The sequence below is a fragment of the Gigantopelta aegis genome, chromosome 4, assembly GCF_016097555.1.
Source record: "Gigantopelta aegis isolate Gae_Host chromosome 4, Gae_host_genome, whole genome shotgun sequence".
NCBI lineage: Eukaryota > Metazoa > Mollusca > Gastropoda > Neomphalida > Peltospiridae > Gigantopelta > Gigantopelta aegis.
Genome location: NC_054702.1, coordinates 36831472 through 36847948, shown reverse-complemented (window position 1 = coordinate 36847948; position 16477 = coordinate 36831472). Strand labels below are relative to the sequence as shown.

At 36.4% G+C, this 16477-nt stretch overlaps 1 protein-coding gene across 2 annotated transcripts in view; it reads left to right on the top strand.

Moving 5' to 3' along the window:
• The window catches only part of LOC121370491 (synaptotagmin-7-like), an 89612-nt gene extending 73425 nt beyond the window's left edge, over positions 1–16187 (top strand). For both annotated transcript variants that reach the window (XM_041495755.1, XM_041495754.1), the window contains 3 exons: positions 12225–12394; positions 13657–13771; positions 14757–16187. In XM_041495755.1, the coding sequence (XP_041351689.1) occupies positions 12225–12394; positions 13657–13771; positions 14757–15061 (590 nt within the window). In that variant the 3' untranslated portion in view covers positions 15062–16187. The remainder of the gene's footprint in view (positions 1–12224; positions 12395–13656; positions 13772–14756) is intronic.
• Positions 16188–16477: the final 290 nt, after the last annotated feature.

Here is a 16477-nt window from a genome sequence, read left to right as displayed (position 1 = left end):
TATAGAAACGGTGTCCGGTTAATTTATTTCTCGTAAAATATAAGTACCAAGATAGCGAAATATACCTAAACATTCTTGATTGCAGCCACACGTTAAAAAACACAGTGACTGTTTGCATTGTTGATTGTGCTAATCGGTCCTTTTCATTACTAGTCGGCTATACCCTACCATACCCAAACCACCCGTGTCGATTAATCCCAAGCCGACAAAGAAAACAAATGAAGCTGGAACAATTAACGTGTTCACCGGTTTAGTAAGCAGTTTTGTAATGACACGTGACCTGCGAAGTTTTCCGAAATTGTTTTGATCGGTCACCATTTATTGTTGTTTAAACAGATAAATGTTACTAAATAACTTTTAAACACCAACATTTATTAAAGATGAACATATATATACAATTTTAATATCTTTTATTTGTAATAGCTTGTGTTAAAATGCAATATTAAACCTTTATGAAAGCGGAAATGCAGAGCACAATAATGACAATAGATCGAGTCGAGCCGTGACGTCACTATTCTAACTTTACATTTCCAATAAAATGTTGACTCCTTAGATAAGCCGACCCCAGCCTTTGACTTGATAAATTTTGTATCAAAAAGTCGGCTAATACACAGCGATATACGGTACTAACAAAGTTACAGCCCATTCAATTTGGTAGCCTCTGTCTATAGCTACCATAAATGTTATGTGGTCCAGGAACATGGTAGTCATTAAACATTGATTGAAAATGATGTTTCTCCATTGCTTTGATCTACCAGCTCAACCCGAGGGGTCATGTCCTGTCCTGTCCTTCTGTCTGTCTTGTCCTTCTGTCTGTCCTGTCCTTCTGTCTGTCCGTCCGTCTGGACATATGGATATACACAGATAGTGAGGGACAGAATAGTACATACCATGGCCTTTGATGTACCAGTCGTGGTTCACTGGCTGGAGCGAGAAATAGCCCAATGGGCCCATTGGTGGGGATCAATCCCAAACCAACCGTGCATCAAGCGAGCACTTTGCCATCTCATCCCCCCTAGCCATGATGGAATTAGGTCATATACAGACTGTATATCTGTGTTCCAGGTTTGTTTAGTCACGGCAAGACTAGGGTGGGACATAGCTCAGTGGTACAGCACTCTCCTGATGCGTGATCGATCCATAATCAATACCCATCAGTGGGCTATTTCTCGTTCCAACCAGTGCTCCACAACTGGGGTAACAAAGGCTGTAGTATGTACTATCCTGTCTGTGGGATGGTGCATATAAAAGATCCCTTGCTGCTAATTGAAAAGATTAGCGCATGAAGTGGCAACAGCGGGTTTCCTCTCTCAGTATTGCGTGGTCCTTAACCATATGTCTGACGAACATAAAATGTGTTGAGTTAGTCGTTAAATAAAACATTTCCTTCCTTCCTTCACTGACCATTTTCTTTCTATTTTTTAGTTAAAGCCATTATTGTATGTCAGTAAGGGCTAATCGTAGGCCCACTGATTTGCCGCAAAACGCGATTGATCCTTATGAATTGTATTGGGTAAATCTCGGGGTTTTTTAAAATCAAAATACGATATATGGCAATTAAAAAAATCACTTTTACTGAAAATGAAAAAAATTGATATATCGCGTTTTGCACCTAAACTATTCATATATATATATATATATATATATATATATATATATATATATATATATATATATATATATATATATATATATATATATATATATATATATATATATATATATATGTACATGCACATGCACATATAAAAGACTGGTTTCTGAATTTTAGTGGGAGTGTTGACTGTATGGTGTCATTAGGTTTCCTTTCTCTCAACCAATGTCAGAATAACCTTATAGTAGACACCAGACTTAAAAGTCTTACTTTAAAATTTGCTGACTTAACGTTATTCCTTGGGGGTTTTTTTTTTCCATTTTGGTTGCAACCTTACAGTGTTTAAAACAACTGACAGTACTAATATTGTTAAATGTGTTGGGTATAGTTAAACATATTGGCCATTGCTAATAATAATTGCTTGTAAACATGACAATATATTTTCTTTTTACACCAATTCATCAATAAAATCATTATTGGTTTTTCTGTTTACTATTTCACTGGAGAAGTAATGAAGATATTAAACTACAATGCTATCATCTGTTCTATGTGTATCCTATCACCAATCACATATTTCATGCTTGTAATCTTGTTAAGAGTCATATTTCATAATTCTTACAGCAGCTTTCAATGTTTTTTCTTCACAAAACATTGTTGAAACTACATGGGAACCCTTGGACAGATTTTCTAAGTGATTTATTTTATTCACGTCGGAATCGTGAAGCCAAAGAAAAAAAGAATCGTTAGAGAATAAGGTGCGCAAAATATTGACACAGTAATGTGTGTTTGTATTTGATTAGTGTATACCCTGCTTAACGTTCCCAGCAAATGCCACGAGCCATCGATTTATCACCAGACATGTACAGCTAGCTTTGTTTAACGATTGATTGCTGCAATTAGGCTCCAATCACTCTGGGAGTTGAATGGTTACGGTGAAAGTAGGACCATACCACTAAATGTCAGACAGCCAGCAGTACAGAAAGTGTAATGGTTACAGTGAAACTGAATATCTTGAACAACAATACTGAAAATGGGACATTATAACATTTAATTATTAATACTGCAGACAGGTTGGACAACATGGACAATGGTGAAAAGTGGAACAATACTGAAAGTAGGACAGTAATGCTGGATATGGGACAGTAATTGTAAATGGGAACATTAATACTTATACATACATACATACATACATACATTCCTTTTTATGGAAGCTTCGATAGCTCAGAGCGTATCGTGGTTAGTCTTGCAATTTGCCACAGGTTCGAGTCCCAGCAACGGTATGGGACAATTTGTGAGGCCAGAAAGGATTTAATTATCCCCTGCGTCAGTGCGTTAATATCTATGTATGTAACAGTTTACCTCGACATACATACAATATATAGATATTCATACATCAATACATACTAGCCAGTGCCAGGTCTGCCCACTGTTTCATGCACGTAAGTGGGATCGACCACGTAGATTGTAGGCCCCATGCATATGGTTGAGTTAAAAAACTTCCTTTTTATGGAAGTTTCGATAGCTCAGAGCGTATCGTGGTTAGTCTTGCAATTTGCGGGCGATTCGGTGCCACAGGTTCGAGTCCCAGCAACGGCATGGGACAATTTGTGAGGCCAGAAAGGATTTAATTATCCACTGCGCCAGTGCGTTAATATCTATGTATATAACAGTCAACCTCGACATACATACAGTATATAGATATTCATACATCAATACATACATACATACATACAGTGATACATACATACATACATACATATATGTGTGTGTTTATATGTATATGTGTATATATATACATACATACACACACACACACATACACAATGAAACCTTGTAAAACTGGACCCTCTGTAAACTGGAATTCTCTCTCAAACTGGACATTTATCATGGTCCTTTTTTTAAATATCGGTAGCTACCAGAACCTCTTCAAACTGGATACCTCTTAAAACCAGACTTTTTAGTTGGTCCTGTAGGTGTCCGGTTTAAAAGGGTTTCACTGTATATATGGACTAAATGTAACCTGTGCTTCACACAGGAGAGTTTACATAGACTAGGGTGGCTTTACATTGGGCTTTTCCCTTCAAAATATGGCCACCTTGTAGATAGCCAGCCCTCATTGCTGTATGTAGTCACTTCTAAGTTAAGTGAAAAAGATGGCAGCATCCATTGATGGTGTATTTATGGAATTCACCTTTATACACAATATTTAGCGTGATTTGTGTATGGTAGTCTTCTGGAACTGAGAGCAAAAAGATCCTTGCAAAGTGGTAAGAACAAAGAAAGAAAAATGTTTTATTTAACGACGCACTCAACACATTGTATTTACGGTTATATGGCATCTGACATATGGTTAAGGACCACACAGCTATTGAGGGAGGAAACCCACTGTCACCACTTCATGGGCTACTCTTTTTGATTAGCAGCAAGAGATCTTTTATATGCACCATCCCATAGACAGGGTAGCACATACCATGGCCTTTGATGTACCAGTTGTGGTGCACTGGCTGGAACGAGAAATAGCCCAATGGGTCCACCGATGGGGATCGATCCCACACCGACCGCGCATCGAGCAAGCGCTTTACCACTGGGCTACGTCCCGCCCCTAAGAACAAAGAAGGCAGTCGGCAGTGCAGACCAAAAGAGGAGAAGTTATGAAAACAATAGAAAATTGTTAAAAAGGCCTTGCATATTATATTATAGATATGTGAGGTGATACTGAAACCGACCTCAATGGTGTCATCGTTAAGCCATTGGCCTTAAGACTGGTAGGTACTGGGATCACACCCGAGGACCGGGTCTCGCACAAAGTGTGTTTTAATTGTTAAAAAGGCCTTGCGTATTATATTATAGATATGTGAAGTGATACTGAAACCGACCTCAATGGTGTCGTGGTTAAGCCATTGGCCTTAAGACTGGTAGGTACTGGGTTCACACCCGAGGACCGGGTCTCGCACAAAGTGTGTTTTAATTGTTAAAAAGGCCTTGCATATTATATTGTAGATATGTGAGGTGATACTGAAACCGACCTCAATGGTGTCATGGCCTTAAGACTGGTAGGTACTGGGTTCACACCTGAGGACCAGGTCTCGCACAGAGTGCGTTTTAATTGCTCATTGAAAAGATGTAAGACCACACTGACATCTCTTTCACTAACAGCTAACCATTAACCACTGTCCTGGACAGTCACTGCAGATAGCTGAGTTGTGTGCCCAGGACAGCATGCTTGAACGTTAATTGAATATAAGTATGAAAATAAGTTAAAATGAAATGAAACAATATTGAAGGAACAAATAACATTGAAATATTCAGTGTAATCATGTGCATGTTCAAACCAGCCATATTTTACAAATTTATATTCAGTTTCCTAGCTATTAATACCGGAGCATTTCATACTGCTTAAGGGAAGACAGAATTGTCTTTTTTAATTAAAAATAAACCTTGGGCAACCATAAGCAGAAATTTTGTTGTCTGTCAGTGTTGGTCTGTATAAGGCTAATTTCACCACTATCTTCCATTTAGAATTGTTGATCTTTTCATCAAAATCATTACATTTTATGTTTTATCTTTCAAGACCATTATCTTTTTTTTATTACTGGTATGTTTATGTATTTACATTTTCTCTTTTCATTAAGATCATCAAAGGAACTGATATTTGAGTAACTCTATACATCTGTGTTACACTCATGTACACATGGAAAAGGAACAAACAAATATTTAACCAATGTTTAATCAATGGTTAGTTTGTGTCTAGCAAATGTAAGAAAATATATCTGCTGTACATGAATTAAGCTACTCATTTTGATCAACAGAAGGGATTCTTTTATATACTGTACAAGAATTTTCAACTGACAGGATAGCACTAAAATTACACCAACACAGGGTTTCTAGATTATGGTAGCCCCACTCCCGTGGCTAGTGATATTCAATGTTGGGCTAGTAAATAACTACAATTGCCATGCCCGACGGCTAGTGAAATTTTTTTGATCAAATGTTGCAGTTAAGTCTATTTTGTAAATATGAATATACTGACCCTCACTCCAACCCCTAATGTTAGTGTTTTTAAGCTCTATCTCCCTCTTTAGGTGACATATTTGATTATTACTATTATTTAGTAAAATTGTATTAACTTAAAGTAAAGTAGGGCTTGTGAATTTTTAATCGTGGCTAGTAAATGTTTTAATTTACTGATCCCATGACTAGTGGATGTTATAAACAATTCTAGAAGCCCTGCCAACCCTTGGTGAACCCACGACTTTTATACTCAGCACACATCTCAACTGGTAGGTACAGGGTTCGTAGCCCGGTACTGGCTCCATCCTAGAGTGAATTCTTAAGGGCGCGATGGGTAGGTGTAAGGCCACTACACCCTCTTCTCTCTCACTAACTACTAACCCACTAACAAACTAATTAAGCCACTGTCCTGGACAGACAGCCCAGATAGCTGAGGTATGTGCCCAGGACAGCGTGCTTGAGCCTTAATTGAATATAAGCACGAAAATAAGTTGAAATGAAAATGTCGAAAAGACCATACTTGTACATATGTAACATAATGTGCATTCCCATCTGTACTAAAATCCATATCAAAGATCTGTTACTACTGTTCAATAGCTGGAACCTGTTTGCCCATAATTAATTTTGTTACATACCAAATAATCATAGTTTTTAATGTTGTGAGGTGTTGTTAAAGTGGCAGACCCTAGTTTTGACAGTGAAAATTTACACTTGAAGTTTGGTTAATCTATAATCATGTGACAATTTCTGGATAATATTACAAGAGTCTGTGTTATTTAAATGGAGAAATATCCTTAAAACAGACTAAATCTTGTCACCATGCATAACCATTACTTATCAGGCATTCATGCATTTTTTTAAAATACAAAAAATACATTTCGTTGTAGAAACACTAGGATGACCAGAAACACTTCAGATGTACGGAAATGGTTAATCTAAACAATAAAATCTGACTGTTGGGAAAATTACAACACCACCGTCGAGTTGGCCAACTTTGTCATGACAGTTGAAAGTCCGATCCTAGCATTAGTAATATCTAATTTCAGTGATCAAAAATGGCTCTAATGGAGAAAGAAATATTGTAATGTTTAAAAACTAGGGTCTGTCACTTTAAACAGTCATTCCTTTCGTTTCTTTTCCTACATGAAACGGTTGACATTTACCTAGCATACATGATATCGGTTGATGAAAGTCGATGTAGCATGTGAATGTGGTTTACGCATGACATCAGATGAGAATGACTTCAGATCGATTGCGTATAACAACATTAACATTTTGAAAGATGTCTGCTGATAGCAGTTTATTAAGGCTTCACTGCATTGTTCAGTACAGTTAAGTTACAGAATGTCATCCACATATATTATTTATAGACATTAAGTGACTAATAAAATTTATGTGAATTATTAAACCTTTGGGGTGTTCAGGAGGTCAAATGCCTATGATCAATTCAGTTAATATAAACTGAATGAATCAAGACCAACTCACAAGAGACCATCCTTTTGATTGGACTATATATTTTAATATTGACCATTATTCTACAAAGCTTAGGTCTCACTACATAGTTTATTTTTCAGGTGAGACTACATTCATCATTGTCCACAGTTGTTCCTAATTCTGATACATAGTGCTAGGAGCATTAAAATCATTTGTAATCTTCAATGGTAGGCCCTCTGGCTACATTTTCCCCATTTTATTTGTTAATATTGTATGTTTACTTTTTAGAAAATGTTTGTACATAGGGCTTGAATTTAAGAATTTGTCTCAAACAGCAATTTTTAACAGAATTACCATGGGTAAATGGTAAAACGGCCCACCGATGGCAATTTTGAGACTACCAACGGCAATTTTTCTTAAAGTGATATTTGCAGCAATTGAACATGACTGAAAGGTTATTTTGCAAAACAGGTAGCCAGTGTGAATTAGTTCCTTGACAGTTTTAAGGACAGATGTACATACAGCCAGATGGGTCCATGAAACAAAAACCTGAGACATAACGGAAATGTATTAAATAAAAGTAAAAATAAATGGAAATACATCTTCGGAATGGTACTTGTCATTATTTCCAATGGAAACCCATTCTATTAGCAATCTTTATTTGAAGTAGGTCAAATGGAATTCAATGTCTAATGGCATCTGTGCACGTGAGACCTTAGAAACGCCCAAATGTATATATAGAATTGTAATCCATACTGCTTCTAGCATGTTAATAAATATTCTTTTTGTTCTTGCTTTCTGCATGTAAGGACCTTTAAAAAATTATATATATGGAAGACTAAAAAGCTTGTGGAGTTAATTATTTTTGGATGGAAAGAAGTAAACCGGGAGCCCAAAGAGGTTTAATTAGCACTGTGAGTACAAAAGGTCTGAGGCCTGGAATATGTAGGTGTGGACTGTGGGACCCCCAAACAACCATTCTTAAGTGTCATCTCCTGTACCAATCCGAGGGGCAGCCCCTCAAAATATCCCAAATTTTAAGTTTAATTAGCATGGGTGAGTACACCAATCAAACTTACACCAGAATGTTCTCTGTTGATGTACTAATTAATATCCACCATTCTTAAGTGTCATCTCCTGTACTTAGTCCACTTAAGAACGCCTCTAATTAGCACTAATTAGAAGTTTAATTAGCATGGCTGAGTACATCAACGAAACTGATGCCAAAATATTCTTTAGGGTATTCTTGACTAAGGGTCAGTGATTCTTAAGTGTCAACCCCTGTACCAAATCCTACTTAAGAACGGGTCAAAGGTCAAAATCCACCCAATTTCAGGTTTAATTAGCATGATCGAGTACATCAATGAAAAACTATTCTTGCCAAAATATTCTTTAGGGTACCCCCGACTTAAATATCAACCCCTGTACTGAATTCACTTCAGGTCAATGGTCACAATTTGCCCAATATCAGGTTTATTAGCATTCATGAGTACACACAAGGGAGAGCACATTTTCATTTTAGTTCAGTTTCTATCCCTATATCAGGGGTGGGATGTAGCCCAGTGGTATAGCGTTCGCTCGATGCATGGTCGGTGTGGAATCAATCCCCGTCGGTGGACCAATTGGGCTATTTCTCATTCCAGCCAGTGCACCACGACTGGTATATCAAAGGCCATGGTATTTACTACCCTGCCTCTGTGGGATGGTGCCTATAAAATATAGCCCATGAAGTGGCGACAGTGGGTTTCCTCTCTCAATATTTATGTGGTTGTTAACAATATGTCTTATGCCATATAACCGTAAATAAAATGTGTTGAATGCGTTGTTAAATAAAACATATCTTTTTTTTGGGTCTATCCCTATATCCAATTAATGTTCAAGCACACTCCTTGGCACACATCATACATGTAGTTATCTTGGCTGGCTGTACAAGAGGTTATCGATTAGTTCTTGGTAGTTAGGAAACAATACAAACAAATTGAAACAATAGATATAATTATTTTAATATTTTAAACAGTTGACAAAAATCAATACTTGAAACTTAAGACTATCCTTAAGAATGAAAAAAACTAATTTCCATAGAATCCGGCTTCCTTTGCCATAAATATATTATGAGTTGAAGACTGAACTAGGGACGTGAAAACACAAGATACAGCTTTTCAAAAGACAATGTTTAAAAACCAAGTGCACTATAGCATCAAATGTAAGTTAATTATGACATGTATTTGGTCTTAATTGGTGTCACCATATAAACTATCCATTTTAAAGGGTCATACTCTAGTTTTAAAACACTACAGCATATTTTCCACCATTAGAGCTGTTTGTGATTACTGAAATCAAACATTACTTATATTTTACTGTTTAGATTATCCATTTCTGTACAACCGAAGTGTTTCTGGTCATTCTGATGTTTCTAATACCACAAAATGCATTTTTCATATTTTTATAAAATAACAATGTGTTCTCCCTTGTGTTTCCCAACGTCAACACTGTGATGGATTAATCTTATGCTAAACATGCTTATTACCATAATAGTTGAGGTTCAAGTGAGCCGTTCTGGACACAGGTTAATGGTTAAAGGGAATTTAATGTACAGCAGAGCAATTACTTTTCCACACCAAGCTGTTCACTCACTGGGTTGAAAAGAGTAAGTTATGATGTGGCAGTAGGTTCCCCTCTGTCTTTCTCTATCTGTAATGAATGAAAAAATGTAGAGGGTTTTATCTGATGACAATCTCTCTCTCTCTTTCTTTTTTATTTTGAGCATGTTGGCTTTAATAAATGGGTCGGTAAGTACATGTACATGTAGCCCAGTCGGCTAGGATCAATCCCCTATCAATGGGCCCATTGGGCTATTTCTCGTTCCAGCTAGTGCACCATATATCAAAGGCCTGGTATGTACTATCTGTGGGATGGTGGATAAAAAAAGATCTCTTGCTACTAATGATAAATTGTAATGGATTTCCTCTCTAAGAACCATTGGGCTATTTCTCGTTCCAGCCAGTGCACCACGACTGGTATATTAAAGGCTGTGATATGTGCTAGCCTGTATGTGGGAAGTGCATATAAAAAATCCCTTGCTGCATTAGAAAAAAAATGTAGTGGGTTTCCTCCGTTGACTACGAGTCAGAATTACCAAATGTTTGACATCTGATAGCCGATGATTAATTAATCAATGTGCTCTAGTGATCAATTCTGGAAAAGTCCTGATGTAAAAAATGTACATACAATATCTAGTCCATTTATATGAATAATTAATAGCTTTTTTTGTTTATCATTTTCCTTAAGGTCATGTTACATTCCGTCAATATTTTATAAAGCATGTAAACTTCTGTAAGATAAGAAAAATAATATAATTCTTGCGTCGACATTCAAAACATTTGAATATTTTATGATTTTGTCATGGTGCATTGTTTCATCTTGTGATTACTCACTATATGACATTTTAAGTCTTAGATTTAAAAAAAAAAATGTCACAGTGAAACCTGCCCAAGTGTCCATCTCTACCTGTGTTAGGAGACCACCTTACTCTTCTGTCATATCATCTAATATGCATGTACCTTATTTGACTGGGAATAAGCCTAAAGGGCCGAAACCAACTCATGACTTTAGCATTGGGTTGGCTTTTTCTTCGACACCGGTTCATTTTATTTTGAAAAAAAAAAAAATAACAATACAGTGAAACCTGTCTAAACTGGACCCTTAACAAACCGGAATCCTTGAAAAAACCGGCAAAGTTTATTTTTGCCTGAATTAAATAAAAATTATGCAAATTAAAAAAAAAAACCTGCTTATAGGCATATGGGTTTCTGTTTTTGTGTGTGTGTGTGTGTTGGGGGATGGATGGGGAAGGCTGATTTTTGCCTGAATTAAATGAAAATGTGCAAATCTGGAGAAAAAAAACATTTATTGATATTAGCTTTACTTCCAAACAGCTATATATGGTTGCAAATGGTTTATTAGGCACTTTTACATGGATTACAACTAATATTTTTGAGTAGACTGATGGAAATACATGGTGAAAAGGTTTCAGACCAGCTCATTTTGCACGAATATCTCTATTGTATTTGCAAAAATTTGAGGATCTGCTCCAGCTCTGGTGCCCACCCCACCCTCCACCCTGCCCTGTCTTGTATGCTTATGATCCTGCCAGACAAAAGCAATGATGTTTAAACTAAAAGGTTAATTTTTCATTCTTTCTTTTTTGTCATCATACTCAGACAGGTAATATTATCGTTTCTATTGGGATTCATGAGTCAAATGAAAATAATGAACTGTTATTTAATATCTCATTTCCAATCGTTCTTCATCTTCAGTTTTCATTAGTTATATTTCCAGCAACAAATGGAAAAGCGTTCATGAGGGACATAAACAGGATATTAATATTAGTGGCAGACGTATTTATTATGTCTAGTAGTCCAGTAATTACAGTATACATTTTACCACAATGAATAAAACTGTTTTCATATTGCTGAAATATAATATTATTATCTAAATAGATAATCTTTATGTGATGCATTATAGATTTTGTTTTAGGAATTTATTATTTTTCCTCAAGGCATTTGGGAATACTTTATTGAAAGTTTTTTTAATCTCAAAAAAAGAGAGAGTATAGTTCTGAAAACTATTATGTTGTAATTCCAAAATATTACTTGTTGTGTGAAGCAAAATAATTTTAATAAACCTGTTCATCCATTCAATTGTCCATCCATCCATCCATCCATCCATCCATCCATCCATCCATCCATCCATCCATCCATCCATCCATGCATACATCCATCCATCCATCCATCCACCCGTAAATGCATCAATCTATTCATTTAATAAACTATCCATCCATCCAAAAGGCATTCATCCATCTATCCATCCATCCATCCATTCATCCATCAATCTAATCAACCAACCAACCAACCACCAAACCCTAACAACCATCCATCCACTCATCTATCCCATCCAACTAACCAAATAACCAACCATGCAGCAATTATCCATCCATCCATCCATCCATCCATCCATCCATCCATCCATCCCATCCATCCATCCATCCATCCCAACCAACCAACCAACCAACCATCCATCCATTCATCCATCCATCCATCCATCCCATTGAACCAACCAACCAACCAACCATGCATTAATAATTATCTATCTATTCGTCCTTTGATTCCTGAGTTCTGTGTTGCAGGTTGGCCACACAACAAGCTATTGGAGAAGACACTGTATTTACAAGTTATAGATTACGACCGCTTCAGTCGCGATGACCCGATGGGCGAGACCTACGTACCACTTAACTCTATCGACCTCTCCACAACAAACGTCACATGGAAATTGTTACAGCCTTGTAAAGATAGCAGGGTAATCTCTTCATACAGCATTCGCTTTTACACTTAGTCTGTTATTAAAACTGACAGGTCCATTTGTGACTAAAATGGAAAATCACAAATATGATATACACCTATATCATTCCAACTTGAATCCACATTAAAAAAAAAAAAAAAGTCAAGTTGTGCATATCTATATTATTCCTACTTTAAAATACCTTATTTAATAATATTACAAGAATATTTGCTTTCTTTTTTAATATTCTGTATATAAATTGTATGTGCATGTGTTTCTTTTTTAAATTCTAACTACATGTGATAGACCAACATCATTATCATTTAGACTTAGTCTTATGTGTTAATTTCCATTACTCAGTCTTTACATTTATTTATACGGGATATTTTTAAAATTAAAAATGGATTTCTTTGTTTTTGTTTTTTGGGGTAGATGGGTAAATAGGTTTCTCACTTGTTATATTTTATTTATGTTGAATGTTTTTCAGTCAATTGTTTAATACTTAAATTTACTATTAGTCTTGTGTTTTCATTAAATATGTTTTGAGTTCTGAATTAAGAAAATGATGTCTTAGATCGTTAGCTTTCTTAGCTAGGTTTGGACATATAGTCTGATTCCTTTTAAAATAGCAACCGTAATTCTACTTAAAAGAAAGAAAGAAGTGTTTTATTTAACGACGCACTCAACACATTTTATTTACGGTTATATGGCGTCAGACATATGGTTAAGAACCACACAGATTTTGAGAGGAAACCCGCTGTCGCCATTACATGGGCTACTCTTCCGATTAGCAGCAAGGGATCTTTTATTTGCGCTTCCCACAGGCAGGATAGCACAAACCATGGCTTTTGTTGAACCAGTTATGGATCACTGGTCGGTGCAAGTGGTTTACACCTACCCATTGAGCCTTGCGGAGCACTCACTCAGGGTTTGGAGTCGGTATCTGGATTAAAAATCCCATGCCTCGACTGGGATCCGAACCCAGTACCTACCAGCCTGTAGACCGATAGCCTGCCACGGCGCCACCGAGGCCGGTAAATTAATTCTACTTAATACTGTTTATTTATTTTTTAATCATTGCTCTATTACTGGTAATAAATATTTGTATGTTTTTATTTTGTTGTGTTGCCAAACAACTTTCATTTTACTTTGCTTGAATAATCCATTAAGAAATTATTTAAATTCTTAGCTTTGTTAAGCTAAGAGCCAATAATGTTTCTTCTTAATACTGTTCAGTTGCATCATTAATAAATGTGGTTTTATTTGTTGTATTTGTTCAGGGTAAACTTGGTGAGCTCTTGCTTTCGTTGTGTTACCAGCCAAACATTGGTCGTTTAACTATCATCGTCATCAAAGCTAGAGACCTCAAAATCAAAGACATCACAGGAAGTTCAGGTGAGTCAGAAAGACGATAATTGTTTTAATGCTTATGTCATATCCAAAGTTCAAGAACCATGTCTGTAGCAGTGTGGCCTATGGTGAATGTCATCACTAAGGGAAGTCCAACAAATTGATGTTAAGTATTACGGCAATATGAGAGAGAGAGAGAGTGAGAGAGTGAGAGAGTTAGTGAGTGAGAGAGAGAGTGAGAGTGAGTGAGTGAGAGAGAGAGAGAGAGAGTGAGTGAGTGAGTGAGTGAGTGAGTGAGTGAGTGAGTGAGTGAGTGAGTGAGTGAGAGAGAGAGAGAGAGAGAGAGAGAGAGAGAGAGAGAGAGAGAGAGAGAGAGAGAGAGAGAGAGAGAGAGAGAGAGAGAGAGAGAGAGAGAGAGAGAGAGAGAGAGAGAGAGAGAGAGAGAGAGAGTGAGTGAGTGAGTGTGAGAGAGTACATGAAGGTGACTACTGATAATAAGCAAGGGATCTTTAAAATGCATTTTCCCATCTACATATTACAGCCTTAATCATGAGGCATTGGTTGGTATGGAAACCCCTCCTATTCCACTGAGAGCACTTGATCCTACAACCCATTGCACCTTGTGCAAACACTCTAACACTGAGATACTAGCTTTCTGCACCCCCCCACCCCCCCAAAAAAAAATATCAAATTATTGTTTTTGTTTTAAAGACAGCACTAGAGCACATTGATTTATTAATAACTGACTGTTGGATTTAAAACATTTGGTTATTTTGACATAGTCTTAAGAGTGGAAACCCGCTACATTTTACAGTTTGTAGCAAGGGTGCACTGGCTGGAATAAGAAGTAGCTCAATGGGCCCACTAACTGGAATCAATCCTAGATTAACCGTGCGTCAGCCGAGCGCTTTATCACTGGGCTACATCCTGCCTGCCTCCCCCACCCCCACAACCAAATGAAGGAAACCAAATAACAGAAGACTATGAGTATTTGTGATTTGACCAGTGATCTTTTGTTTATTTCTTACAGATCCCTATGTGAAGATCTGGCTGATGCAAGGTGGACAGAAGATTGAGAAGAAGAAGACCACCATCAAGAAACGGTCTCTCAACCCAGTTTTCAATGAATCGTTTATTTTTGACATTCCATGGGAGAAAATGAGAGAATCCAGTCTCGATGTGGCGGTGATGGACTTTGACAAACTGGGTCGCAATGAACTTATTGGCAAAATCCTTCTGGGAGGTCATAGTGGACCAATGGAAACGCGGCACTGGAATGACATGGTGTCGAAACCGCGGCAACAGGTTGCACAGTGGCACTTATTAAAAGACTGAAGAAAAATTATACCCAGTTGCAAAACAAAAAAACACAAACAAAATGTATTATAATGTTATTCAGTGTGTTTGTATACAGCTATGGTGCATATCGTTGCTATGGTAATGCAGACCATCATTTGTTGATGGCAGTTTTTTCTGCTTTCTCATAGAAACTTATTTCCGTGTGTCTTTATCTTGGACATAGAAGCATAAAGAACAAATATACAGTGATTGTGTGTAAAGCTATTTTGTGGTTTAAAATGAAAGCATTGAACAAAACTCAACATTCAGTACAACAAGCGTTTCAAAGTAATCGGTTCGGTATATTCTTACCATGACTAAATCATTAATTTCCTCATCTGCATATATGACAGAACACAAGCAAAATAATGTGTATTATTTATTATTTTAAAGGGTTGTTCAGGTTACCTGGAGGTTACATGAAACAAAATCGAGAATGGTATTTTATTTTCAACAAAAGCCTAGAATAAAAAATATTTGAGAAAAAGTTAATCTTTACAAATAAAATTTAAAACAATTTTTTTTAAGTAGACCAGGGCTGCATTCAGCCAGACTGAGCAGAAAAACATCCACTAGACTGGTTTATGCACTTCACGCTAAACCAAATGGCCATGTTGGGAACCAATCAAATCATTCGCAAATGTTTGCTGCATGAACTTGGAGCTGATTTCATGTGTTTCTTTTCTTCTTCTTTTTTTTTTCTTCTTTTTTTTGTGGAGGGAGTTGGTGGTGTTAATCCCTTATTGTACCGAACCCTCCTGGGTTGGGGCCGCCTGTCATCACAAATACCAATATAAAAAACCACTGTACATTTTACATTCCACTACTAGTCAACACTTGTCTGTAACATGCATCATTCATTTGTATAACGTATAACACAACTATCGTTTAGTTGTAGTTCTTCATGGCTGAATATGTCCACCATTCATGTGTAGCATACAAGTACAAGTGTCATGTGCTTATTTCTCGTCTTGCTAATTTATTTGTAATCTGTTGTGTATACAGATGTACATGTACGATATGATGAGAAACAGATTTTCATAATTGTATACAAGTTAACCCTCATTGTCATCATTGTACTGACTCATGGATGCAAGCAGCCAGCTCAGATTTCTAGTCATTAAAAAGAAAAACCCTGACACATTGACATTTTCATTCATTAAAGGGTATATATATATATATATATACATTATACCACTATATATCTATATATATACATATATATATATATATATATATATATATATATATATATATATATATATATATATACACATATATATACATATTCATATTCATATTCATATTCATATATGAAGAGTTTCATCGCAAAATGTGATAAACGCCACTATACACACCGAATCCTAAAAACGTTTTATTTCAAACCACCATAAACACTACACCAGTTTCTCT